Here is a 25,616-nt window from a genome sequence, read left to right as displayed (position 1 = left end):
CCAAAGATACATCATGGGAATGCCGAAATCCAAAGAGTTTCCATATTTGGAATTCGCATTTCCTTATATGGTAGTATGAAAATTCCCCGTAAAATACCGCAAAATTACGGCACTGTAGCTTATGACGTTACGGCGATGTATAATTAATATAATAATAGTTAATGACTGACAATGTATGCCAACACTTTGAGTAGGTCGTGCAACTCCTTGACTGAAATGTTTTTTTTTTTTTTGAACTTGTCATGAAGTATGCAGAAGCCAAACTCTGCAGTAGCATAGCTATACTTTTAGAGCCATATCAAAAATAATATTAAATTTGGGGGGGGGGGGGGTGAGGAATTGATAATCTACGAAAACTTTAATCATATCAGATACTAATTTAATGTTATAAACCGGACATTTTCAACACTAATATAATGACCGTACAGGATGTATGTCATCTTCGCCAGCCAAGGTCCGTTTATTCTGTCATCGCCTCCACTATACCTGGGGAAATTCTATCCAACGAATGCGTATTTAACCCTAATTCTGCCTGCCTCGTGTACTTTTTATATTGACTTCACCAGATAATGGTTAAGGGCCTCCTCTTTGGCAATTCGATCAAATAGGCGACCTATCGGGTGAATTACGCACAGGTTTGTTTAGAAGTATGTACGATTCGAACGATGGATGTATTTATACATTTTTTGACTTTTTAAATGGAACACGTCAATGCCATTTCGTTTGAACTCTATTTTCAGTAGAACACACTCAAAATGGGTTGTAAATTCTTCTTTTATTGACAAATGTTAATTGTTAGGACTTTATTTACATATTTGCTTGTGATATACTTAATAATAATAATGACTGACAAGTATTCGTGTTTACAAAGAAATTCTGCACACAGTTTATTATACATAACGTTGACTATACATTTAAAATTTAATTCAAAAGTGAAAATGGTATATTAGCCGCAATATCAATAAGCTGTGATAACCGTCCTTTCTGAATTTACATATAATGGTACACATATGGTGCAGCAGCGTAGGACGCAGCAGTGATGGAATATACGATTTATTGATCATTTCTGGCCTTTAGTTTACAACAGAGACCGAGTAAACCCGCACAACAACATAAACCAACGACCATATAACCGACGTTCAACATCCAAAATGAAAATAAATACAGGGTCTTGTCACAGTAGTCTGAAGCGGTTGGGTCCTCATATGACGGCTCGTATGCTTTATATATCCAAACACTGCCTGCAAATGAAAATGTACACTAAAATGTAATTTATATACATTGTCGACGAAAGACAAAACAATCTCTACAATAATTCCATCCCGACATAAATAATGACACATGCCTGATGTTAATGTTACTGTTTGCACGTAAAATTACCTGTTATGAACCAACACATCATAAAGAGACTCACGAGTCCACTTATACAGCCACAACAGTTGCCAACGGTGCCTTTCTTCTGCTTCTCCTCATCGCTCTCTCGGTATTTTGATCGACATCCCCCTACAGAAGTGGCTAATGAAAACAACGAACAGCTCCCAGCAACGATAAGGTATATAGGGATGTATGGCTGAGCATTACAATCGTCTTTATACATGGAACCTGTGGAACATAAACAGCGCATATACTTATGTAATAGTTACCCATGGTGATGTATGGGACTTCACTAAACCAGCTTTGGTTATTATGATATAGGTTATATGATATGGTATAGATAGAGGTTGAGTGAGTACAATACCGGGGTGGGGCTACCTCGGTTATATTGATGAAATCTTAGTAAGCCTAGTTGGTAACTGAGTGGTATCCATGAAACAATATGGAATTAGTGGAACCTCGCCGTCATATGCGATGAGAACACTTATTCCGGAACAGAAAGTATCCGTTAGACTTATTTAGTGATAAATAACTGTAGCAGCAATGCCGATTTTCCAGGGAATAGATAATGGAAATTACAAACTTAGTTGCGTCCGATATTGAACATTGCACAAGGAGAAACGCCGTACTATCGTATCAAAAAAAATAAATAAAATCAAATCTTGCAGTAGTAATGTAGTAATGTTTGGTCAACTACATATAATTGCATAGAGAGTTCAAAACATACAATTCTCTTTAGTTTATGGCGACGTCGATAGCGAAAATTAGCTGAAGCAAAATGTGGCGTCTCTGCTAATAGAATGATGACTTCTTACGTAATTACTCGCTGTACCATAGTACAAATTCAACCAATTAGTATGCAGCTACATTCTTCTATTTGGTAACTAGCTAGATAGATGCTTAGTAAGGTTAAAAGGGTTTCAATTTATTTGGCAACTTAATAGTCTGTCACTAGGCATTTTAGTGTCCTACTAAAGCCTAGTTGACTGTTAATTTAGTCTTTTTCACCATTTGTTTTCCATGTAAGCACGTCTGATCCATACAAAATAGTTCATAGTTTATGATCCTTGTTTATAGTTACACCTCGTGTCCAATAACTACATACTCACCAATCACTATCATCGCAATGGGTATAGCAGCAGTAATACCAGTACAAATCAGACAGCCAATGATCAATGACACTAAATAAAAAAGATAAATTTATTGTTAACAAATGAATTCCCATAGGAGTTTGAATGCAATGCGTAATACAAAGATGGTGTGCAACTGACAAGACAATCACCATAAGGTACAGCCACTGATGAGCCAATCATATATGAACTAAAAAAAAACGTAAGGTGATTTTATTTTTTTGCGGGAGAAGAAAATAAAAAGGTATGCATACTATACTTCAAGTAATTTAAAATGGAAAATACATGACAAAATATAAATATTGTATACAATATTGACAATTCCAAAATCTTGATGCGACCTAGAGGTAATTTGGGCCACCTTCATACAGTTCAACCACATTTCAGATTTAACCTTCCACTGACCATGACCATTGGAGATATTTATGCCATAGATTCAACTAGAGAATATTAATGATCTTCAAATGATCTCAAACAATGGGCGAATTTTGGTAATGAGCGGTATTTATAATTTATCAACTCAGTTGACATGGAATGACTTTGAACATTTATTGGCTGATCACCACATCCAGTGATCTAAATTGGCAATAATCAATAGTTGTAGTTTCAAGTTCGTGTGGGAGAGTATGTTATTTATTTTGTGTGATCATGAACATAAATAAACATAATGATATTACATTTGATCTGTTACAAGACAACATTCAGCAATTGTCTACGTACAATGATATTTAGTAACAAAAAAATATGTGCTATATATAAGTCTATAATTGAATATGAATTATCAAATTTGAATGTATTGAATGCTTTTGACATAATGGCGACATGCACATTTGTACAGTGAAGCAGACATGATTCAACTGCTCGTTGAGTAATGAAAAAACGACCACGAAAAACTGAACTACACTTCTTAGTAATTAAACGTTCCATGACACTGTCTGCAATCTGTAATATATGTGGTTTTTTTGTAGTTATAATAAGACCTATTCACCTGATCCACATATTATTGCTAAGAGACTGTGGGCAAGTTCCTTGTTTCCATCTGACTCCTCTTTAGCCTTCTTGATCTTTGACAATACGCTTTCTTCATACGTCGGAGGGGCACCTGTAACGATGGCAACAAGGTTTCAAACAATAACTGTGGTCGTTGTTATAGTATTTCGGAGTATTCACATCAACGTTGTAAAATAAGGAAGCGAACTTGACGACTAGATATCAATATTGTAATAATATAAACATGATGAACCAATCAGTTTGCAGATTTATATGTATTGCATATGTTAGAAGGCAATGGTCGAGCAGTTCGCGTTCGCAAGCGTGGTGCCAGTTCGAATCGTGTGTTGCGTGTTATGTAAATATTCGTTTGTCTGTAATTATTCAGAACAACAACCAATAATCATTTACAAATGGCCGCAATCTCGTGGACAGCGAAAGCCATGAGACTTCCCCCCCCCTCCATTCTCTACTGTCATCGCGTCCACTGTTCTCCGACTATGGCTATTTGGAAATATGAACACAGTGACAGTAAGCAATGGAACAACATTTTGGGGCAAAAACACTATTTTGTGGTTAAAAATCAGTCGTGTGGCTCTCTTGCATTCAAATTATCTCACTGTTATTTGCGAATAATGTTTATTAGTTCACGAATTCTCAATTCTATAGCTGATTTGATATTACGTTTACACGTTTAGACCAAAATTTCTGCGCTTGACCGTAATCTGGTGGTTGGTCTTTTGCCGATTCAACATCCTGAAATAAAAACAGAAAGTAAATTCAGTATTTTGATACACTCATGCCGTCTCCAGTGATGTCGCAGAAACGAAAAGAAGATAAAACGTTCAATATAATGCTGAAAAAACTCGAAACTTGAATTCTCTCTCCTGAAAAAAATAACGCAGTGTCGAGTAGCTGATGTCACCACAAAGACGGCGTAAAGGTCGAGAACAGATGTTTCAAAAGGCTAAGCTTTTCCATATTATATTTCTTATTGGACAGTGCGTTGTCATTTTGTTTTAGATGGGAATCAGAATGTTAATCACTTCAAACATGACAAGATCACAGCGAGTGTTCGTAATTGTGTACTTCAAGCAAACGCAACAAACCCATGTTGAAACAATTGAAACGAGGAGTTTAACTATTCCTTTTTCCTTTAATTATTGTAACTTAAGGGAAATGGTAAAAGCATTAATTTTCACAGTGGTCAACACATGTCAATGCAATTGTTTCTGGAAAAAATAACCAACTAGAAGTTTAATTGAATTACTAGTATTACACGTAAAAGTATTTGGTACATTTGTTTGGGCAAAATAGTGTGCATTTATAGAAGTATTTAGTGGGGGGGGGGGTCAACGACAGAAAGTAGATGTGTGTGCCCAAGTAGAGTTATTTCATGTCGTAGAGAAACGCAAGAAATGAAGGCATTCTGAAAGCTGATGATAGGCTTGAACCCTATGAAAATTGACTGCCCGACCAGATAATTTCCAACTTTATCATTTTAATCAAAGCACAAGAATGAAAGCCGATACTTCGATGGTTGATTAAAATTAAAAAAAAAAATGTTTCGAGGTACAAGTGTCTCTTGATTTTAGCCCTAAATATATTTATGTAAACGATAGCTACATGTATACGGAGATTTTGGTTTCAAATACCCCGAGAAAGGGTTCTGTGTTCTTCGTGTAATAAGATGTTCGTATGCTTGGAATTTTCCACGCCAAAACGACGAAAGCGATCGAAATTATTTGCCGTTGCTCAATGTTACCATAACGGATCGTTGGACTGTGAAAGTTTGGTATCCCCCCCCCCCGAACTGAAACTGTCAAATGGCATTTCCTTTGCAAATACAGTTGGTAATTCAAAGATACGTCGGGAAATCAAGACCATCAACTTGCCTTATGACGTTTTTCTGTGTGAAAAATACGTTCCACGATAAGTGACCGAAGGTTACCAAGTGGTTGTTCTTGTTAGTAATATGTGTAACTGACTGATTAAAATTTGATCAGTCATTGGTGATAAAACTACAATGTAATGTGCCAACCAACTACGCAATACCGTTTCAGAAGGATCTTTTAAATACATCGATTCAAATTTAATTACTATTACTATTACTATTACTATAACTTACCAAATTTAAATCAAACATTGTTTTAAGCAACGCGTCTTCATCAGAGACGCCGCCTTGAAACAAACCATTGAACAAATTTGCACGAACAAAGCCCTCTTCAATCACCTAATGTTTATAGTTCGGCGTGTTTCATTGTCATGCTTGACGCAATTAGTCAACTAGTTCACGTCGGTAGTATGACTACGGGCGGTCGCAAAAACAAAACACTCCTTAAATTGCATGGGGAGATCGACTCCTACTTGTAATTACAAATAATTGAATTCGTTCTAAAATAAGACTGTTGTAAGGGATGTTTTGACAGTGTCAAGGTGTCGACAAGTTTCCGATGAAAACAAACAACTCTACATTCACATATCCACATACAGAGCCACGAGTGTGCCGTGTATAAACATAGTCTAGTACTTCAAAGTCAAGGTGAATGCTTCAGATTGAATCACTGAATCCGACAGTATAATCTGGAATCTACGTAGAAGATCATCATCGTAATGCTATGTTTAACAACTTAGGAACACGTACGCTTTTCATACATTGAAAGTCAATAACCTACCTTGTTCATGTTAGCACCGTCCATTTTCGTATCGTCGATTTTCGTTCGCCATCCACTCTATTATATTGCAAACTAATTTGCATATGAATAAATATTCCCGTTGTATTTTTTCCATGACACGTGACAACACTTGGAGGAAAAAGTGCTGACTAACGGTGACGAGGCAAAAAGTGGTGACTAACGCTAATACAGAGCAAGTGATATCAAATTCAAAACACGAACATACGTAGAAGATCATCATCATAATGCTATGTTTAACAACTTAGAAACTTAAGCTTCCATACATTGAAAGTCAATAACCTACCTTGTTCGTGTTCACGTGGCGTTCATCTTTGTATCATAGATTTTTAGTTCGCCACTAATGTAATTATATTATTTTCCAACCTAATTTGCATATAAATAAATAAATATTCTTCGTTATTTTTATTTTCGAGGGAAACCAAACCAAGTCAAAATTGTAATAAAAACTGGCAAAATTGGGCTGATTAACGGTGACACAGAAGAACTGTAAACACAAAACACGAGACGTAACGGCAGTGTAGAAAAAGTGACACCATATTCAAAACACAAACGTTACGACTCAGTACGCGTCAACAATATGAATATTGAACCCGGCCAGTGACCAGCAAGCACTGAGAGGTTATAGAAACTCAAGGATCAAATTACAGTATAACCGGCTTCAATTGAAACATACGATAACGCGACATTGAATGTTCTTATGAATAGAAGCAAACAATTTATTTGCTTATTGTAAAAGTTTCTATCGCCTCCACTAAAGGGTAGACCATTTGAACATTTCGGGGTGGCATAGACATTTTGGGGAAGAATAAAATCACAAACGTACATTTGCTAGAAAAAAATGCAAAAAGGGACATTAAAAAATAATTAATCTACCAAAATGCCGAAAAATATTCTAAAACAATTTAAAACAAATTATTGCAGTATGGTAGCCAGAAAAAAATATAAAACAAAATATATCGCAAATAACGTATAAATTATAAAAAAAAAAAAGTCAATGACATAGTCGCCGTTTTTTATGTGACTGTGTCAATTAAAATCAATGAAAGATGTATGATTATAATTAAATGTTGGGAAGTACTCAGCCTAATTAAAATAAGGCATTACTTCAAATGGTACCTTGTGCAGGTTTTGTTCAGTCAAAGAGAAACCTTCCAGAAATGAGATTTTCACATCATACAAAATGTAGTTATCCCAAAAGTGACATGAGAAATATGTAAGATAAAGATGTGGGATAAAAATGGCTACTAGTTGGTCAAAATTGCAAAAACAACTAGATATACCATTCAACCAATAATTTACCACATTTAAAATTGTTGGGAATATACCTTTGAGTAATAGGTAGAACAAAATTGCAACCAGTCAGTCGATTTGAATCAAAATGCATAGTGGCTAGCCTCAGTAGCCCACCGAGTTAATATTTCAGACAAATAAATATTAAAGCCCTAATAGCAATGACGTTTGTATTATTTCCCCGTGTATAACCCTTTTCAAATAACATTCTCAAAACATAATAGTAAAAACTGATGCTTCTTGCTTCTAAAGGGCTAACTGTATCAGAGACGACTACGCATTTTGAAATGCTGAATTACTATCTCAATACACTAAGCTGATTGTTCTGTTTGTACCAGTCGCAACTATAATGATGATATTTGAAGAAAGAAGAAAGAAAAAATAAGGCTACTTGCAAAAGAATGCAACTAATATATCAGTTGCTTTATACTATATATGTGTTACAAATATATATATTTATTTTAACTTAAAATAAATAGCATTGTCCTATATTGGTTTTACAAAATAAAAGTCTTCGTGTGATTTGGTACATTCCGATCTGTGTGAGTTGTCATTGCATTCCTACAATTGACGCACGAGCAGACGAAAACTTGAAAGGATCTTGTTTGTACATTTCCTGTCACCATAGCTCCTTACTGCCTTTCACGTTTACTATCTTGTGGCGATTGGAAAATGTGACAAAAATCGGAATGCTTGACATATTCATGCCCCCCCCCCCATGTTTCAAATTGTCCACCCCAATTCCTAACACTTCTTGATGCACCGTATAGCTTTCTTCTGCACACACCGGGAAACTAAACGTACTAACCATTTTGTGAAAAGCCGATTGGAAAATTTGTATCACAGGAGCTTCGTCCTGATAGGTGATATGAATATCAAAGTTACTCTCATCTCTGTGGCCCTACATCAATATTCACTGATGTTTATTATATATTACTGCCCGAATATTGACGTTTGTGCCCGAGCGCAGGTGATCATTTTCCCGGCGTTAGGAGGGCAAATGATCTCCTTGCGCGAGGGCACTTAACGCCCATATTCAGGCAGTAACTGTCATTGTTGACTTTGATTGGTGTGAAGACCAACGTGTACAGAAAAGAGACACTACCTAGGTTTATCTAAATATCCTGGGATGATTGGATAACATCGGAGGACCCTAAGAAGTCAAAGTCGGTACTAGTGCACATTGCGGCCAGATCAAGACACATATTCATGTTTTCCAGGGGCGTCGATCCATTCTGAAAAGTGAGGGGGACACTTTTGTGTCCGCGTAAACGGCCAATGAGAAGGGGGGACTGCCCTATGCTCCAACATCTCTATGTTCCGACATCACTATGTTCCGACACCCCTATGTGCCGACACACAGTATACTTGTGTCAAACTTAATCTGACTAGCCGTGCGTGACCTTTTACTACCTTGATATAATCAGGATATCCTGTGGGTTAGTAATGGAAATCCAACTGTAGTGTAGTCCGGCCATGATGCTCGAAAGTTCGTGAAGGCGGGATCTTGCATAGTGTTATCGGATAATTATCAGAGAATTATCAAACAATGTTGCCCATTGTATCATTCTAATACTTCGACAATTATTTGACAATATCCGTGTCTGTTGGATGTGGTTCCAACCTTAAATCCTTCGAATGCCTAACTATCGAAGTTTTAGATCGATAATTATCGGAGAATTATTTTTACCTTATTTATGAAAGTTGTACTTCGATATTCATCAGTCGCCTAATTGCAAGGTTGCCGTTTACATCCGGTAGCACCTTTCCAAGTTTATCTACATATTAATTAAAATCATTTATTTATTTATTTATTTATTTATTTATTTATTTATTTATTTATTTATTTATTTATTTATTTATTTATTTATTTATTTATTTATTTATTTATTTATTTATTTATTTATTTATTTATTTATTTATTTATTTATTTATTTATTTATTTATTTATTTATTTATTTATTTATTTATTTATTTATTTATTATGCGAGAGATGAATAGGCACTGCATTTAGCATTCCGTAGTGTTTGCATAAGTTTTTGAGATTGCCAAAAATACAAAGGTTTCACACTATCTCTTTCCATTTCTATATTGTGTGTTTTCGACCAACATTCCTTGTTTACCTCCACACGTTATACGTTTTCCTATCAATCTAAGACATTGATAGGTCTCAGAGAATTAAACCACCACCTAGCTGTAGAACCTGTCTAATATCAATCTTAAACATCGAGAATTATCAGATATTTATCCGATAATTCAAATGTACAATAGGCAAGCTTCCTCTAATGCGAGGATATTGCACAAGTTTATACTACCTGCAAATGTGATGCATAATTCATCGGTCAAGGTTAAGGTCCATATTAGACAGATTTCCTTAAGAAAGTCAGAAAGCACTAGTCTATTCTATTCTTCGTTGTTCCATTGCATTGTTCTGATATTCCTCTTTATTCTGAAAATATTCCCATATGTTACACTCATAAATTACAGTTGGTATAATACACAATCTAAATACCTATCCTTATATCTGCCAAAACATGTATATCCCATATTTGTACTTTACATTATATCTTTGTCAATATCCTTTGTGTTCTGCAGATGTATTTGAAACTGCCTATTCGCTCTATTGTGCAGACGTCGATTTTGTATTTTACGTTTGTGTAAATCAGGCCCGTAGCCAACACCTTTGAATAGGGGGTTTGAAAATAACAATAATATATTTTATGTGAATTTTAGAATATTCAAAAAGTGTCATTGAACTTGAATTTTTATATTCTCGGTTTAAAATTCAATTGGTTTACTTTGTGTTACGTTGGTAAGTTATTTCACATTACATCTTTGAACTATTTTACCGTTTTAGAGAAAGGAGCCATTCCCCACCCACGGACAAACACACCCACACCCTAGATCCACCACGGCAAAATGTTGTACACAAGAAATACAAGACTGTACGTATCTTAGCATTATTGTCTAAGCATTTTAAGGTGGAATGCTACACACGAGTTTCTTCGCTCTTCGCAAATGTTAGCGAACATAAAAGTGACACGATTTCATGCCGAAATATGTCTACAATTATTCATTTTAGTATTAGTCAATTTTGTATTATGTAATTTTATTTCTGTACAGGGCCTCACCCATCGTACAAAATGTAATGGGCAGAAAAGTGCATAGCACGTTTTAAAAACAATACAAAATCCATGTAAATACATGGTACTAAGTTAAGCTGGATTCATATTCATCTCGTCCCCTGAAAACGTTTAAATGATACAGAGCTAGTTGATATATAGTGTGGCGAAATTGAGGCATGCCATTCTTGCTGACAACATTTTTTTATTCTTTGAGTAAATATCTCTAAGAAATTTGCAGTATCTCCAACTTGTTTTCAAACCAGACCATGCCGAAACCAGATTTGAACAGGAGATTTTTATGCGGATTTCCCAAGTAAGTCTGCCGGACTTGTCTAATCGTTTAAGCATGATATAACATGTTTTGGGGTTCCAGCTATTTTATACTTCAAGTAATTTTAACCAATATGAGATACAACGCTTGAAATAACCACAGCATAATGGCAGCCTTCCACATTCGTTCAACATCGCTACATGATTTGTACAACTATTAACGCTAAGTAGATATCTACAAAATGTTGTCTGTACCCTCTCGATTTCCGAATTTTCGTACCCCTATATCGCTACCATAAGAACTGGCCGACACAATGATTGCATCAAACAAATTAAATGCACCAACCAATGCATACCACCAAGTTTCTTACAGTATGTAAATTTGTTGGTTCACTGTAAATCTGTTTTAGAGGGCGGTAAAATAATATGCATATAGTGACAGTTTAGCAGCGGTCTCGATAGACTTCAATGACTACATCTTTCTTTTATGAACCCACTAAAAATATAGAAAATATTTTAAGACATAAAAAAACGTATAAAAAAATATGTTTCAGTACTGAAGCAACACTGTGGGGTAAATTGTTGGCTGCAATAAGCTCTTCGACCTATACAACTCGTGATGATAAATCTTAGCTGTACACTGTTTGCCGACCACCTTATAAATAAATATTCATGGTTATATTTATTTTTGATGAAATCCAAACGAAGTGACAATTTTACTAAAAGCTGGCAAAACTGTGAAGAGATTGTGCAAACGGCGACAAAGACGAATTGTAAACACAAAACACGAGACTTAACGCCAGTGTAGAGCAAGTGATGTCATATTCAAAACACAAACGTTACGGCTCAGTGTGCTTCAACCCTTCAAAACATGCATCTTCGTCACCCCTATCAATAGTAGTATATTCCAAGAAAAGACGTTGGGAGAAATTTGAAAATGTTCACAATGCAGCGTGATATAAACAGTAAAACCTAAAACGCGTGTCGCTGTGATGAGATGGGAATAACAAGTACAATATAACACGGCTATTAACGAATTGGAATACAAGTACAGATTCCTTTGAATATGTATGAAGAGTTATAGGTAAAACCGCTGTCGATTGAAAAGTAAAGTCATAGTCTAGAGTTGTTGCTTCCACATTGTAACCAACTATTTCGACTGGTAGCCATATGTTTAGATAGAATGCTCGAATGACAAGATAGCTACAAAAGCCAATGTAAAACGCATTAATTCCATCCTGCCAGAAATTATGAACTAAAATACTCGTTTGCCCCAAGTAAAAACGTGTTACAGTAATATATGCGCAATCCACTGGTTACTTCTACATTGCAAAAGCAGGGAGACTCTGTTTACTTGTATGTTCCTACGTGGTTGAATTTATATTTCCAATTATCAAAATATAAAAATGTGTTGTCACCTTTAAACAATTTATTAAACCAGTAAATGTATGCAGACAACAAATCCCACCTCGATGATGAATTGATTCAACACAGTTGTGATAAAAATGTTTGAAATGAAATGTTGAATCCAAATTTTTGAATTCGTTTGGGGAACATGTTTTTGGTACAATGAATCTGAAATTGAAAGCCATATTTTACACTTCTACTTTAGATATAATAAGCGGGAATGGCCATCTTTGACATATACACTCTAAAAACAACATTTGAAATTAATAAACAAATATCATGAAACAAAATTGCCTAAAAAAGAAATACCATTCAGCCTATACAAAACGTTTGGCAAATATAACTAATATTGATTTAATTTTTTAGCGTTCTTTCAAGACAACAATCCCCACTTATCTTAGAGCATCCGGGTACAAAATTTACTTCTAGTAAACTTACACAAAACTGTACAAATAGAAAAGGTCAAATTCTCCCCTCTGCTCTTTCTGTGAAAATGAAACATTATAAAACACCTCAACTATAGTCAGACTGTTGATGCACTTGCAAAATGGCAATATACTCATAACTAATACTGATTGTAACACCAACATTATTATAGGCCAATATGATACTAAAATTGTATTACTAAATCATTTTATAAATCATACAATCCGGAATATTTTATTGTTCGATTTATTAATTTGTATGTCCAAATATGGCAGATAGATACTTCATATACATAATCCATTATTATATTTTTATGATATAACTTTCTTAAAACTTGTCAAATACACACACGTGCATCAAAAAGGAAAGTACACGTGCTGACCGTTTGTCATATAAGTACAAGAAAAAAGCTTGTGACATTTTCAGTAGAAAAATACAAATACGTGCAAGAAAAAATAAAATGCTCTGATATAGACCATGTCAACATTTCGCCGAGTCTAGTAATGTTCATGACAACCATATAATCTATAATATATTATTAATATATATAGTAATTTTAGTTATATTACGTACGAAATATAAACAATAAGTATTATTATAGCAATTACACAGAATTTATTCCTCGTCATCACAAGGCTCACGGCAATACACACAGTAGATAACTAGTAAACAGACACAGAAACCAACACCAATTAGCATGTAACTAACATTCATTAGCCAAAATGAAAACAAATACAGGGTCTTGTCACAGTAATCTGCAGATGTTGGGTCTTCATATGACGGTTCATACGCCTTGTATATCCATACGTTGCCTGCAATAATATATATAAATACAATGAGGTATATATTTTGTTAACAACATGCAGAAATATTATAATGTATATTTTATAATATAATAATAAAATGGTGATAATACAAATAATTAAGAATAATTTAAAAATTCTACTAATCAATTCCCAATTCCCCACTTACCTGCTATGAACCAGCAAACCTGGAAGATGGACACAAGACCACTTATACAGCTACGGCATGTACATTCGTCTTTTTGTGGATCCTCTTCATTTGTCTGGCAACGATTAGACCTGGACTTACCCCCAGAAATGAAACACGAAAACAAGGAAAAGCTCCCACCAACAATAAGGTATATAGGGATGTACGGCTGTGCATTACATTCGTCTTTATAAATGGCACCTGCGGAACATAAACAGTGTCTAATTATTGAATAATAACCATGGATAATGTCTGTAATTCTGTATAGTCAGCATGGTCTAGATAAGAACTCCTGAAATGACAACTGAATAAATTTTGAACACATCCGACATGTACTTAAGTAAAATGTCAATTGTCTTTATGACATTCTTGTCTAATTGGAAATATCCAATTCACAGGTATAATATCAAGTTATCAACTAAGACTACAAACTGCCTAAATGCAACTTCAATGTTGGTGACTGGAAAACCTGAACTACAAGCGACATGAATAGTCAATATAATCATGAAATCATCACGAAATAATAGTACATCACTAACAAAATATATATATATCACACTGCCTTTCCACATACTTCTGCAAATTGGGTTTATTTGTTGAAAACAATATTAACACATTCAGACAAAAGATAAATTGTGTAAATTGATACATGATGACAATTCATACAACCTATCTCTAATTTTAGTCATAGACCGTGGTCCTGATTGCTCTTGTCTATTGGTAGCTTACATTCTTTTATTGATCCGTGGTTTTTAGTGATATTAATAAATGTTCCACGTGGTCATTTATCGTATACTCACCGATCACTATCATCGCAATAGGTGCAGCAATAAAGATACTAATACAAATCACGCAGCCAATCATCAACATAACTAAATAAATATAAAGGAAAAACGTTAAAAACTGAAAAGCCCAGTATCAGTTTGTATTAACCAAAGATTGAAAAAATGGCTAAAACAGAAAACAAAGCTAAGCTTTAGGGATATAAATTCTTAGTAGTAGGAACGACACAATGATATATAATGATACATGAATCTATTCAAAATAGTCAGCCAATCAAGGCCAATATTACTGATTCACTTAAAACATATTGGGGTAAAATATTTATAACACATGGCCTTGACAAATTTTGAAAAATGAGTTCTCAATCAATGAGTAATTTTGGCAATGTTATGCTCCTCACATCGACGTGACCTTGAACATTAAGTGGCATTGTTCGAATGAACAATAGACGCACTTCTCATCACGTCACATTCACTGTCCCATTAAAAAAACACAATCAAATGTTGTGTAACACACAATTACATGACACTGTCTGCATTCCCTACTGTACATGTGCAGCTATTCACCTGGAAAACATAGCAGCGTTAGATATTCTTTATTTTCACGCGACTCCTGTAGTGATTTCTTCATCTTTGTAACTACTCTTTCACTCCATGTCGAACGTTCACCTGTAATGTTTCACATTGTGTTAAACAAATAAAAGAAAGAGAGAGAAAGAGAGAGATAGATAGATAGCGTTTAAATAATTTTCAGCCTGAATAAACGTAAATCTACTAACTAGTGACAATGGCAATTGTAATCTTTTAACGTTTTAAAGTAATTGGCCAATGTAGCTTAAAGTTACTTGAAGTCTGCAAGTTTATACAATGGTTTGGCCTTAAAATGACCCTTGATTACTACCTACATACATTATTCAATTAGTCAGTCTTCAGTTAATGTGTAGTACTGCGTAAAATTAACCCTCAATAACGTCATATATAAAAGACAATATTTGTCAATCGTTCTAAGTGACTATTCTAAATAGCTAGACGATACGGACATTGTTTATCATTTACTACTTCAATTAAAGCACCACTCAAGCACAATTTTATTCTACTATTTGTAATCTGTACTATGATAATTATTTAAGTATAAAAGATATTCACCTGATCTACTTATTATCGCCATGACATGTTTGATAAATTCTTTGTTTCCACATGACTCCCGTTTAGCTTTCTTGATCTCTGACACGATGCTTCCATATTTCGGAGGGTCACCTGTAAATTAAGACAATGCGTCAAACGATTCAACAATGTGTCGTAGAGTAATACCCAGTTATTAACTGTTATAAAACTGCATATGTAGTTAATAATTACATGTGTCAATGTCATAACAGCATCTTGGATGTGAACGATATAGACATACAGTAGCTTCATTTGTTAAAGTCAGAGCAATACTAATAATATGAGTGTAACATATAAGATTATAATAACGACTAGCCGATTCTATGTCCTAGAATCTCTATTTTATAGATGATTACGCATTGTTTTTACTGCATTCGACTAACCTTTCTGTGGTTCCTCATGTGTTGGTGGTTTGTCTTGTGGCGCCTCGATATCCTGAAATTAGAGTAATTAAATCAATATGTACATGTCAAATACCCCCATTTCTCAAAATAAAATTAAACTTTTAATAGTATGTTTAGCAGAAATAAAATGATTATTATAATTATGGTGTCAATTGTCCCTACAACATGTATGACTTGTTCGAACAATGCGATACTTATCGAACCCTAGCAATTGCATAGACCATTGCATCACCGCTGTTCCTGCTATGTATATTACTCAAGCAACAAACACAAAGAAGAAACACAAATCACGAGATTCAACGCAGGAACACGACACATTTTCCAAGGGAAGTCATATTCACAACACCAACGTTATAATTCAATCATATAAATATTTTATATAAATATAATATTTGTTGGAGCAATTGGCAGTTCACATGTTTTGCAAATTCGTCAGATGAACCTCGGCGTGAGCAGATAATCGACTAGATAATATTATAGGGTCATGGAGATTAATGAAAGTCTTCTCTAGCCAGTGGAAACGTCAGCGGACTTTAACGCGAGGGTCAATCGCGGTAAATATTGATATCAAAGAAAATAAAAGAGACTTCCAATGAAATCCTGGGGGAAGGTGTCATTTCCGCTGCGATTTTTCATACCTTTTCGAACTGGGTTTCGATGTCTTTCAGAGATACACGAGTTTTGTAATGTGTCGATCAATAAAGAAACTATTCTTTGGGCATACATTTTTGGGAATAATGGTTAAAGCCTAGCAAAGGCACATCATCTCGGGTTTACTCTGTACTTTCATGACTCTTCATACTCTTTTTGTGCAAGAATATAAGTTTGGACGTCTTATTATTCAATAATTGTATCTCATTTGCATATCCACTGTAGACGATACATATTTCAAATAGTGTCATTGTCCCATTTACATCCTGCAACTGATGTAATTCTCTCATCAATATGCAAATAATGTCATTTTCCCATTAGCATCTTTCAAATGATGTAACACTCCCATTAATGTCCTGCAAACACTATCCCTTTGTCAAAATCCTACAAATGATGTCATACTCGCTGTAACACACTGTAAACAGTATCACGAGCTGAGAATACCTTGACTGGTGTAATTCTCACATAAATGTAAAGTCCCTGGCATTCCCACTCTATTGTATTTTTAAATACCATAAGGCAGCCAGCCACATTTAATTTGTTAACATATCATTCGTGTTCGCTATCGCCATTTGTTTTAGTGACATTAGTTTTAGTGCGACATTCTCTGTCATTAGTCACGACAATACTGCTTATAGTTATTATATGTTCCACCGTCACAGGGCGAGAAACGGTAATATTTATCTATGTTCACGTGACTGCTGCACGGTTGATTTTTACATTGGAACTACACAACACCCATCGCAGCAATGTGAATGGCCATCAAAACCAAAACAACACATCATCAGCGACCACGACACGAGTAATGTAATTTTACTACAAATAAATGGCACCGATCGTTTCAATGAACACTCGGTTATACGTGTCTGGAATACGTGTTATTGTCTGGTCTGCAATTGTCAACAAAACATGGCGGCCATAATAAACCTCGCATGACAAGGTATTGTTAGCAGCGGTCGGAAAAAAACGAGCGTGTATTGAAGTAAGTATATATAGGCAATCAACACAAATAATGAATTAACCGGATACATTGCACTGGGTCGGGGAGATAGTTTGCTAAACTTCCATGTATCTTTTGTCCAATGGGTACCTTACATCTGAAGAAATTAGTTTCAAAACAGACATATTGCACGGGTTTTTGAACAGAGATATGTGAGAAGGTGTCCACAAAGTTCCAATGAAAACGAACACTTTCACATATCTGCACACAAAGCAACTGCTGAGAAAACAGTACAAAGTTCCGAGCCGTCAGTTAAAAACTCGGCAGATCAGATAGTACTATCTGGCACATATATATGTTCTTATTATATAATTTAACACTCTGGGAACAAATACACCTTCATATAGAAAGGTTAGAACCTACCTGGCTCTCGTTAGCGGCATCCATCGTCGTACTACTCTATATTTTCAGTTCGTCACCGATGCAAATATATTGCAATCTCACCTAATTTGCATATAAATACAGTATTCCTGGTTATAAATATTGGATGAAATCCAAACCAATCGAAAAACTACACGTGATAATCTTGACAACAGCTGTCAACCATTGCGTTGTTTAACAAAGTGCGAGGGACTCTAGCTATATTTATATCATTACACTAGCAGTGAAGCACGTGAATCACCCATATACATCACGAGACTTAACGCATACTTCTGAAGTGATGCGAAATTCAAAAGGCGAAACGTTACGGTTCAGCATTCTTCAACAATAAGCACATTTAATGACGAAATACGGCTGTTGTCCAGCATAATGGGAAACCATAATGAATCAAAGCTCGAGTTTCAGCGGAGGTCACTGGGTTAGAAAGTTGAATCAGGAAGGTCAAACCCCAATACAGGGGTAATTAATATTAACAAGCATTCTCCGCCGTCAGCCTCACGTGTCTGTGAGTTGCTGATCATATTAAAGTGTGCGTTTACGAACATTGAGGCCCTCTAACTCCCGCAATTACCAATACCTATTTGCATATTATTTTATCAATAGAAACACAGTGAAAACTGTCTTAAGACTTTTAAATGTCAATAATAATGCTCAAATCTGCTATACATAACCTAAACTTGGTTGATCATACAACCTATTCTGTTACAGTAAATAACCCTACAGTATTTAGTATTAATCTCAGTAAATATCCCTACCAAACAAACATTTCTGTATGTATAGGTCATAGAATTAAACACTAATATCCGTAGTTTTGGTGTGATGGAAATGTTATTCCCAATACGTTGATTAGGTGGATTCATTGTGGAAACGCGACGGCAAAATGATTTAATACCAAATTATTTACTCTAGAGCAGATTTTGTCAAGTATAGTAGTATACAATGTATTATGAGATAATGGAAGATCATAAGATTAAAAAAAAAAAAGATTCGTTTGGGGTAGCACGAACTTTCCATTTTAGTATTCGCGAATCATGCGTAGTTTTCGTATGAAATCACTCATACTTACCATACACTTTCACTACTTGTTATCATGTACATCCTTTGTATAAGACTGCGATTGAGACACGGAAATACATTTTCAAACCAATGAGGAGCTATGAGGAGCATACATGGATGACGGCGATTTCGCCAGGTCATTCATAGAATTGCGTATGGAAACATATTTAAAAGTAGTGTTAGATATGTTAGATTTAATGCATAACTATTCGAGTAATTGTTTTTCTGTTTTTGTTATAAGCTACTTAGGGGATCGACGCAATACCTGTGAGAAGTAGCAATTACGAAGCCTTTATGAACCCAACTATCATGCACGCTTTAGCGACAGTGACATTTACGATATGAGTGTTAAAATTAAGATTAAGGTAACTCATAGGTCTTTTATTATATTGAATCGATTAATCATGTCACAATTCAAGTACTACTGATGCACGACTAACCTTTTTTGCAAGAGAAAGCAATGGCATCACATTTGTTTGAGTTTCCAAATCTTGACACCAGAGGGAGCAGCAATATAGGTCCGCTATAGATAATTACAGTCATTGGTGTATGATATTGTGATGCATACCTTTGAATCGTCAGCGTAAAAAAAAAGATGAATTCGATGTTAAAATGCAACCTGACAAATCGGTGTTAAATAGAACAGGGCCTAATGACGACCGCCAATGACCACTCTTTGTAATATATTTGATAGGTAAGAGTGACACCATGAATAGAGTTACCGGATATACTGTAATTTATGAATTAAAATTGTGCTGTGTATATATATATCGATACCTATTGCGTCTGCGTAACACTCGTGTATTTGGGTTAAGAGTATGGCCAAGTAAAAAGTCGTACTTTTTTGATGAATGTCAACACTTATTTGTCATGATGGATTTCATTGAATTTCGTCTGACACAAACAAAAAGCAGGGCCGAGAGGGTATTATATACCAGAGATAATACAGTAAATATAAACTTTTTCTTTTTAATGTGTATGCATCTACAGCGTGAGTAACCCCCAATGTGCAAAAGTATGAAACACTGATATCAATTGTGTATGAAAGATTTTATTTGAAAGGGTTGCACATTAAATAATCCAGTGATGAAGTAGTCAACCATGACGTATATTCAGTCATGCAATTGACTACAAATTAATAACTCGTATAGTAAATAGTATTGAAACAGCAATATATACACGGTTCCTTCAATCACTTATGTGAGAACGCTGTATTTAGTCTTCGTCAACATTAGACAAAATCCGACTCGCACAGCAACCAATGACGCATCCAAAACACAAACCAACACCAGCAAGAATGTAACCGGCGTTCAAAAACCAAAATGAAAATAAATACAGGGTCTTGTCACAGTAATCTGAAGCGGTTGGGTCTTCATATGACGGTTCATACGCTTTGTATATCCACACGTTACCTGAAAATGGGAAAACACTAGAAATGAGTACATGTACTATTTATAAGTTGGATGGTGTCAGTGCGGACTGTTACTTAAATTACACACATGCAATTACGTCTCCATGAGTAGAAAATGTGTCATTGCGCAATAAAACAACACTAATCTGCTCAAATGACTATCTATGAGACTGTTTGACACATAGAAATATGACATGCACATTTCAAAATGACCAACTCTACTCCCGATAATAATAAAGCATAGTAATATGTCATTGCCATGTGACTACTCACCTGCTATGTACCAACACACCAAAAAGACACTCCCCAGCGCACTGATGCAGGTAAAACAGCACGCACACGCGGTGGCACCCGTACTCTGTTCCTCGTCTTCCTTTTTTCCACGCTTTGTCACGCAGCCACATACGTTAGTGACGCATATAAACAAGGAAAAGCTCCCAGCAACGATAAGGTATATGGGGATGTACGGCTCTGCATTACACTCGTCTTTATGCATGGAACCTGTAGTATATAAACAGTGCTCATAATTATGGAATGATTACCCAGGATAATGTCTGGCGCTCCACTTAACTAGCATGGGTTAGCATGGGGTGCAGTATACAAGGCAGAATTCGATACGTCGAAAATAACATGTCAACAAACAAGGTTCTTTCTGATTGGTCCGACTGATAGGGGTTGGGCAGCCAATCAGGCACATACTTATGAGTAGCGTCGTATTGATTCGGAATTCAAGGGCTTTACAATTTATGTTTAGACATGTATACAATAAAGACCTTTTCATTGTTTGTTTCACATGTAATTACGTCACACCCACATAGTCATAAATTGTTTACGGTGTGCTGCAATAGTGTCGTGTAAACATTTACTCACCAATCACTATCATCGAAATAGGTAGAGCAGTAAGTAAAGCAGTACAAACCAGGCAACCAATCATCAACGCAACTAAAAAAGAAAAAAAAACATTAAAAGTTTAGTTTGTATATCATATTACGTATAAAAAAATAAATTCCTTGACTGTTCCCACACTGCACCATATGTGTGGTTATTGCATATATAATTATAAACTAGAAAGTACTCGGAAAAGATGCCCACCTGCTACAAGTTATTTTAATATTAAAATCTGGTCTTATGGTCGCGTTGTTATGATCGGGTACACGTCACTTAACGCGATCTTGATCTATATATGTGGTCTGTGACCATTCTTCTGTGTTTGAAGGCCACATATATTTTCCGTTGGAATTTATATTGCGAATTTATATTGTTTAGTTCGCAAAATCTAACTTGGACTTGAAGGAACATGTGTGTAAAGTCTACTTATATTTCTATTTAAGTTACATTACACCTTGAAAGCTGTACGTACCCGAACATACAAACACATACTGTGATCCTGATCTTTTACCGTTGTATGTAACAATTACATTCATTGCATACATTACCTGCGTGCTGGATCGCGATAGTGCAGATAACAATAACTATTCACCTGATTCACATATTATCTGTAGAACATTTGTAACAAATTCTTTGTTCCCATCCGACTCCCGTTTAGCGGTCCTGATCTTTGACATTATGCTTTCTTCGTACGTCGGTGGTGCACCTGTAAGTTTAATTTCAGTAGCCTAGCGTGAGTACACGTTGAAAACCACGCAGTGAATTATATTCAGAGATGATAGTACGTCACGCAAACCGTCAAGCAAATAAACTATCAAAACATAGCCATCTGTAACGGAGATGTTGCAAATATAATTTATGTTTAAAAAGAAGAAAACGCCTGGTGTGATATAATATTAGACTATGGTACTTTTGACAAGTAAACCAACTTTGCAATGATTCTAGTTTGTTGATCTGTGTGTGCCATTAAAAAGTAAACCGTAACCATAAGAAGAGAAATTCTGCTCACGTCGGCGAGAAATACTTTTGGGCGCATCTCAATCGACAAATTTATGGCATATTAACACACAATTGCTTTTTCAATATAATATCATGAGAAAACAGACGTTAGGGAACCTGCAATATTGTTAAGTTTGGAATCCATTAGTCCACACACACATACATTTGTTTATTTAGACTTTCTTGTAAATGTAACAAGTCAACATGGTATACGACAGAGTCACATAGTGTTGTAGATTGCCCGTCTTTCTCACAGATATAGACTAACCTTTCTGTGCTTCATCGTAAGTCGGTGGGTTGTCGTTGGACGCTTCAACATCCTGAAATTAATATTATGCATATACAATTAATTACAATAATGTATAGCATGAGTATACCAGGTAAATATTGCATCGACTTCTGAGCCGAAATTGACACCATAGAAGCACACAGTTACTTGCAAATTAAATGTCAACAACGTTAGGCTTCTTTTCTGTCGCTAGTTTTGAATTTTAAAGAACTAGCCTATCCAAAATTCTATCTAAACGAAAAAGAATTACATGCAAATCTGGCCAGTTTAGTACTAGCAATGAGATAAATACATCAAGGTGACGATATTTGCCTTCTAATACTACTTTGACAGAATATTTCAATGTTGTATATTTTATGTTTTTATTTCATTTTCAGAATTTGGAAAAGTCCCAACTTTCTGTATCCACAACACATTGAGTCAATTTGAGTGTCTGGAAATCCATCGTCCGAATCGCACGGTTTCGCTAAAGCCGGTCATTCATAACCGGCCCACGAACCCGTGCGTGATCGTGTAAGGAAAAGCTGTTTTTCACTGCAGTTAAATTGAGTAATTTGATTGGGCGCGCCCAGGGGCTGGGGCCACCAATCAGCGTTGCTGTATCATAAACGTGAACGTCTGGGCTCATCACAGATTTAAAAAATGGCGGCGTGTAGTCAAGAACAGAGAGTCTAAATTTGTTGACACGTTTCGAAAAAAAAAAATTATTCCAACGTTGAAAATTTGTGGCAAGTGTTTTTGGGTGTTTTATTTTTCACTGAATTCTGGCGAGTTGAAATATGGGAAAAAGTTTTATTCGCTGGATTTTATTTTCACTCGATCATTCCTATAGCGAAAATTGATTGCAAGAGAAAATAAAGTATTTCACAGTAATCTGATTAGGTAATGCAAATAATCGTTTGAGGGCGTGCGGCATGCAATAAATCGTAGTGAAATCTGCCAAGGATTAATGTTGAGGCTTCGGCCGAATAAATAGTCTTGGCTGGCGAAGATGCTGGAGATCATACTTCCCAAGTTCCGATGCAGACGCGCAACTACAATACGAAAAGTGCATTGTTTTCCTGTGAGACAGGGATGCATCATAAAGCAAGGAAAACAATAATCGGGCCATATAAGTAATTTTCTTTCAACTCTAAAACCATCAATCTAAATATATTATTACGACTCCCACGATGCAATGCGCAAAACGAACTGATACTGTCTCAAATGTGATTATAATACGATGATGGCAGTAATCCAGAATAGACATTCCCATGACAACACTAGTTGTGGTCAGTGTCAATCTGATTAAAATCTGATGCAGTGTACGGGCTTTAATTATTTTGGCTATGAACTTATTTTAATTTTATTTTTTATTACTTTTGTATTTTATTATGATTTTGATTTTGTATTTTTTTTTAATTTCGCCCTACATACATCTGACCCGATGACTATGTAACGAGATTTCAACGAGACCCACTATCGATGATTTTAGTCAACGAATCACAGACCTCCTTCTATAGCCCACATGGTGACGTCACCGGGCAGAGTCAGGTGGCAAACACACTCAAATAAAATGGCGGATTATACCGACGTTGGCGACCGAGAAAAACACGGCTTTTCGGTAAGTTTATCACTGTCAAATGCAACGGTAATTTTTTTATTTTTATATTGTGGCTCGAATGGTTCGAGTTTAGATCGTTATTTTGCGTAGTTATTCTGGGAGTGAAGATTTTGTTTCCACCGTTCGACCGAACCTTGGTATCTTTACTAGTCGCTTGCCCTGGAGACGGGTGATGTTTTGTTGACGATCGGGCCAAAATCGTCTACGGTACTGAAGCCGTAGCTGTAAATATTCATCAAAATGTATCAACATTTTGTACATTATACAATAACTCTTTATTAAAGTAATTGAGCTGATTTGCTCCAATTTTCTGCGTCGATGCCGTGCGCCGGTGACCATTATACAATTTAAAATCAGTTTGCATTGTTTACTATAGCTGTTTACAGTGTTCTAATCATTACGATTTACTTATTTTTTTGCTTCCATTCTAGATAATTTTGCTCAGTGTTTGATGTAAAATTGAAGCGATGACTGAATAAACGAACCTTGGCTGGCGAAGATGTATCAGGAAGTGTACACATTTGTTGGAAGTGAAACAAATATTCAATGTAATGACACAAATTGTAAAATGCTGTGGAATTTCTTTTGTAAATAAAAATATACTAGCAGTTTTCTATTAATGGTTTATTCAAGTGGACAAAATATAATGTACAGAAAGATTGCCCGTAGAGTATCGCGACACTGAAAAGTAATCAACCGACAGCCTGTATAAAAGGGGGGCTGTGATTGGCTGGTACTTACGTGAGATTTGAACGGGACTTACATAGGCGTCGGATCAGATGTATGTAGGGCGGAATTAAAAAAAAAATCACAAAATCAAAGTAAAATAATAAAATAAAAAGGCATTAATAACAAAAGTAATAAAAAAATTAAATAAGTTTATAGCCAAAATAATTAAAGCCCATACACTACATCAGATTTTAATCAGATTGGGTCAGTGTGTATAGCCTAAGCTGTAGAACAACTGTGCATCAAAACTATGCAAAGTACAATATGAGTCATGGTTAGGAATGAAAGGCCTTTCACCAAGGTGTATATGCCGCTTTGGGTGCGGTACGACCTTTAAGCGATCAAGTAATATAGCGGTCACATACCATAGCTTGTTACTACTTATATGAATACATTGCCCGAAATATGTATTGCCCGACACAAATCACTAGATTAGAACAACTAAACAAAAAGTACCCGTGTTATAACTCAAAATGAATAGTACATAAACGCTTCTTGTGTAATACTGTGTCCTTCCTTTTACTGAGAGACGATACATGACCGAATTTAATCGCTCGCTTT

General features: G+C 35.4%; 3 protein-coding genes and 1 long non-coding RNA gene across 5 annotated transcripts in view; 1 reads left to right on the top strand and 3 right to left on the bottom strand.

The window, feature by feature from the left end:
- Positions 1-756: 756 nt before the first annotated feature.
- Positions 757-6,221, bottom strand: LOC102802396 (transmembrane protein 272-like). 2 transcript variants are annotated; one of them, XM_085502428.1, is made up of 6 exons: positions 6,170-6,221; positions 4,179-4,250; positions 3,493-3,606; positions 2,484-2,555; positions 1,381-1,602; positions 757-1,241 (listed from the first exon to the last, which is right to left on the bottom strand). In XM_085502428.1, the coding sequence occupies exons 4-6, from the start codon at positions 2,494-2,496 to the stop codon at positions 1,054-1,056; spliced, it is 423 nt and encodes a 140-aa protein (XP_085358554.1). In that variant the 5' UTR covers positions 2,497-2,555; positions 3,493-3,606; positions 4,179-4,250; positions 6,170-6,221; the 3' UTR covers positions 757-1,053. The 2 variants fall into 2 exon arrangements, with proteins under 2 accessions (XP_085358554.1, XP_085358553.1); XM_085502427.1 differs by having other exon boundaries at positions 3,493-4,250.
- A 7,079-nt stretch (positions 6,222-13,300) lies between these two features.
- Positions 13,301-18,341, bottom strand: LOC100373930 (transmembrane protein 272-like). Its single transcript, XM_002737717.4, has 7 exons — positions 18,063-18,341; positions 16,028-16,079; positions 15,627-15,737; positions 15,048-15,149; positions 14,499-14,570; positions 13,681-13,899; positions 13,301-13,520 (listed from the first exon to the last, which is right to left on the bottom strand). The coding sequence occupies exons 1-7, from the start codon at positions 18,084-18,086 to the stop codon at positions 13,324-13,326; spliced, it is 777 nt and encodes a 258-aa protein (XP_002737763.1). The 5' UTR covers positions 18,087-18,341; the 3' UTR covers positions 13,301-13,323.
- The window catches only part of LOC146739482 (uncharacterized), a 25,110-nt gene continuing 16,919 nt past the window's right edge, over positions 17,426-25,616 (top strand). The window contains exon 1 of the long non-coding RNA XR_014930107.1: positions 17,426-17,681. This is a non-coding gene — a long non-coding RNA (uncharacterized LOC146739482). The remainder of the gene's footprint in view (positions 17,682-25,616) is intronic.
- The window catches only part of LOC100374539 (transmembrane protein 272-like), a 5,631-nt gene continuing 183 nt past the window's right edge, over positions 20,169-25,616 (bottom strand). Inside the window, exons 2-6 of the mRNA XM_002737721.4 lie at positions 22,703-22,754; positions 22,028-22,141; positions 21,418-21,489; positions 20,821-21,048; positions 20,169-20,548 (exon numbers count right to left, since the gene is read on the bottom strand). Coding sequence (XP_002737767.1) covers positions 20,352-20,548; positions 20,821-21,048; positions 21,418-21,489; positions 22,028-22,141; positions 22,703-22,754 — 663 coding nt within the window. The 3' untranslated portion in view covers positions 20,169-20,351. The remainder of the gene's footprint in view (positions 20,549-20,820; positions 21,049-21,417; positions 21,490-22,027; positions 22,142-22,702; positions 22,755-25,616) is intronic.

The sequence above is a fragment of the Saccoglossus kowalevskii genome, chromosome 8, assembly GCF_978046115.1.
Source record: "Saccoglossus kowalevskii chromosome 8, keSacKowa6.1, whole genome shotgun sequence".
NCBI lineage: Eukaryota > Metazoa > Hemichordata > Enteropneusta > Harrimaniidae > Saccoglossus > Saccoglossus kowalevskii.
This window is presented reverse-complemented; position numbering and strand designations above follow the sequence as displayed.

What these genes read in the sequence shown, in the direction of transcription:
- LOC100373930 (XM_002737717.4), bottom strand. Translation starts at nt 18,086, where the DNA reads ATGGATGCCGCTAACGAGAGCCAG. An exon ending in ATGCCGCTAACGAGAGCCAG is followed by an intron (nt 16,080 to 18,062) that starts GTAGGTTCTAAC and finishes CTCTAATTTCAG; the next exon opens with GATATCGAGGCGCCACAAGA. An exon ending in GGCGATAATAAGTAGATCAG is followed by an intron (nt 15,150 to 15,626) that starts GTGAATATCTTT and finishes GAAACATTACAG; the next exon opens with GTGAACGTTCGACATGGAGT.
- LOC102802396 (XM_085502427.1), bottom strand. An exon ending in GATGTGTTGGTTCATAACAG is followed by an intron (nt 1,242 to 1,380) that starts GTAATTTTACGT and finishes TTTCATTTGCAG; the next exon opens with GCAGTGTTTGGATATATAAA.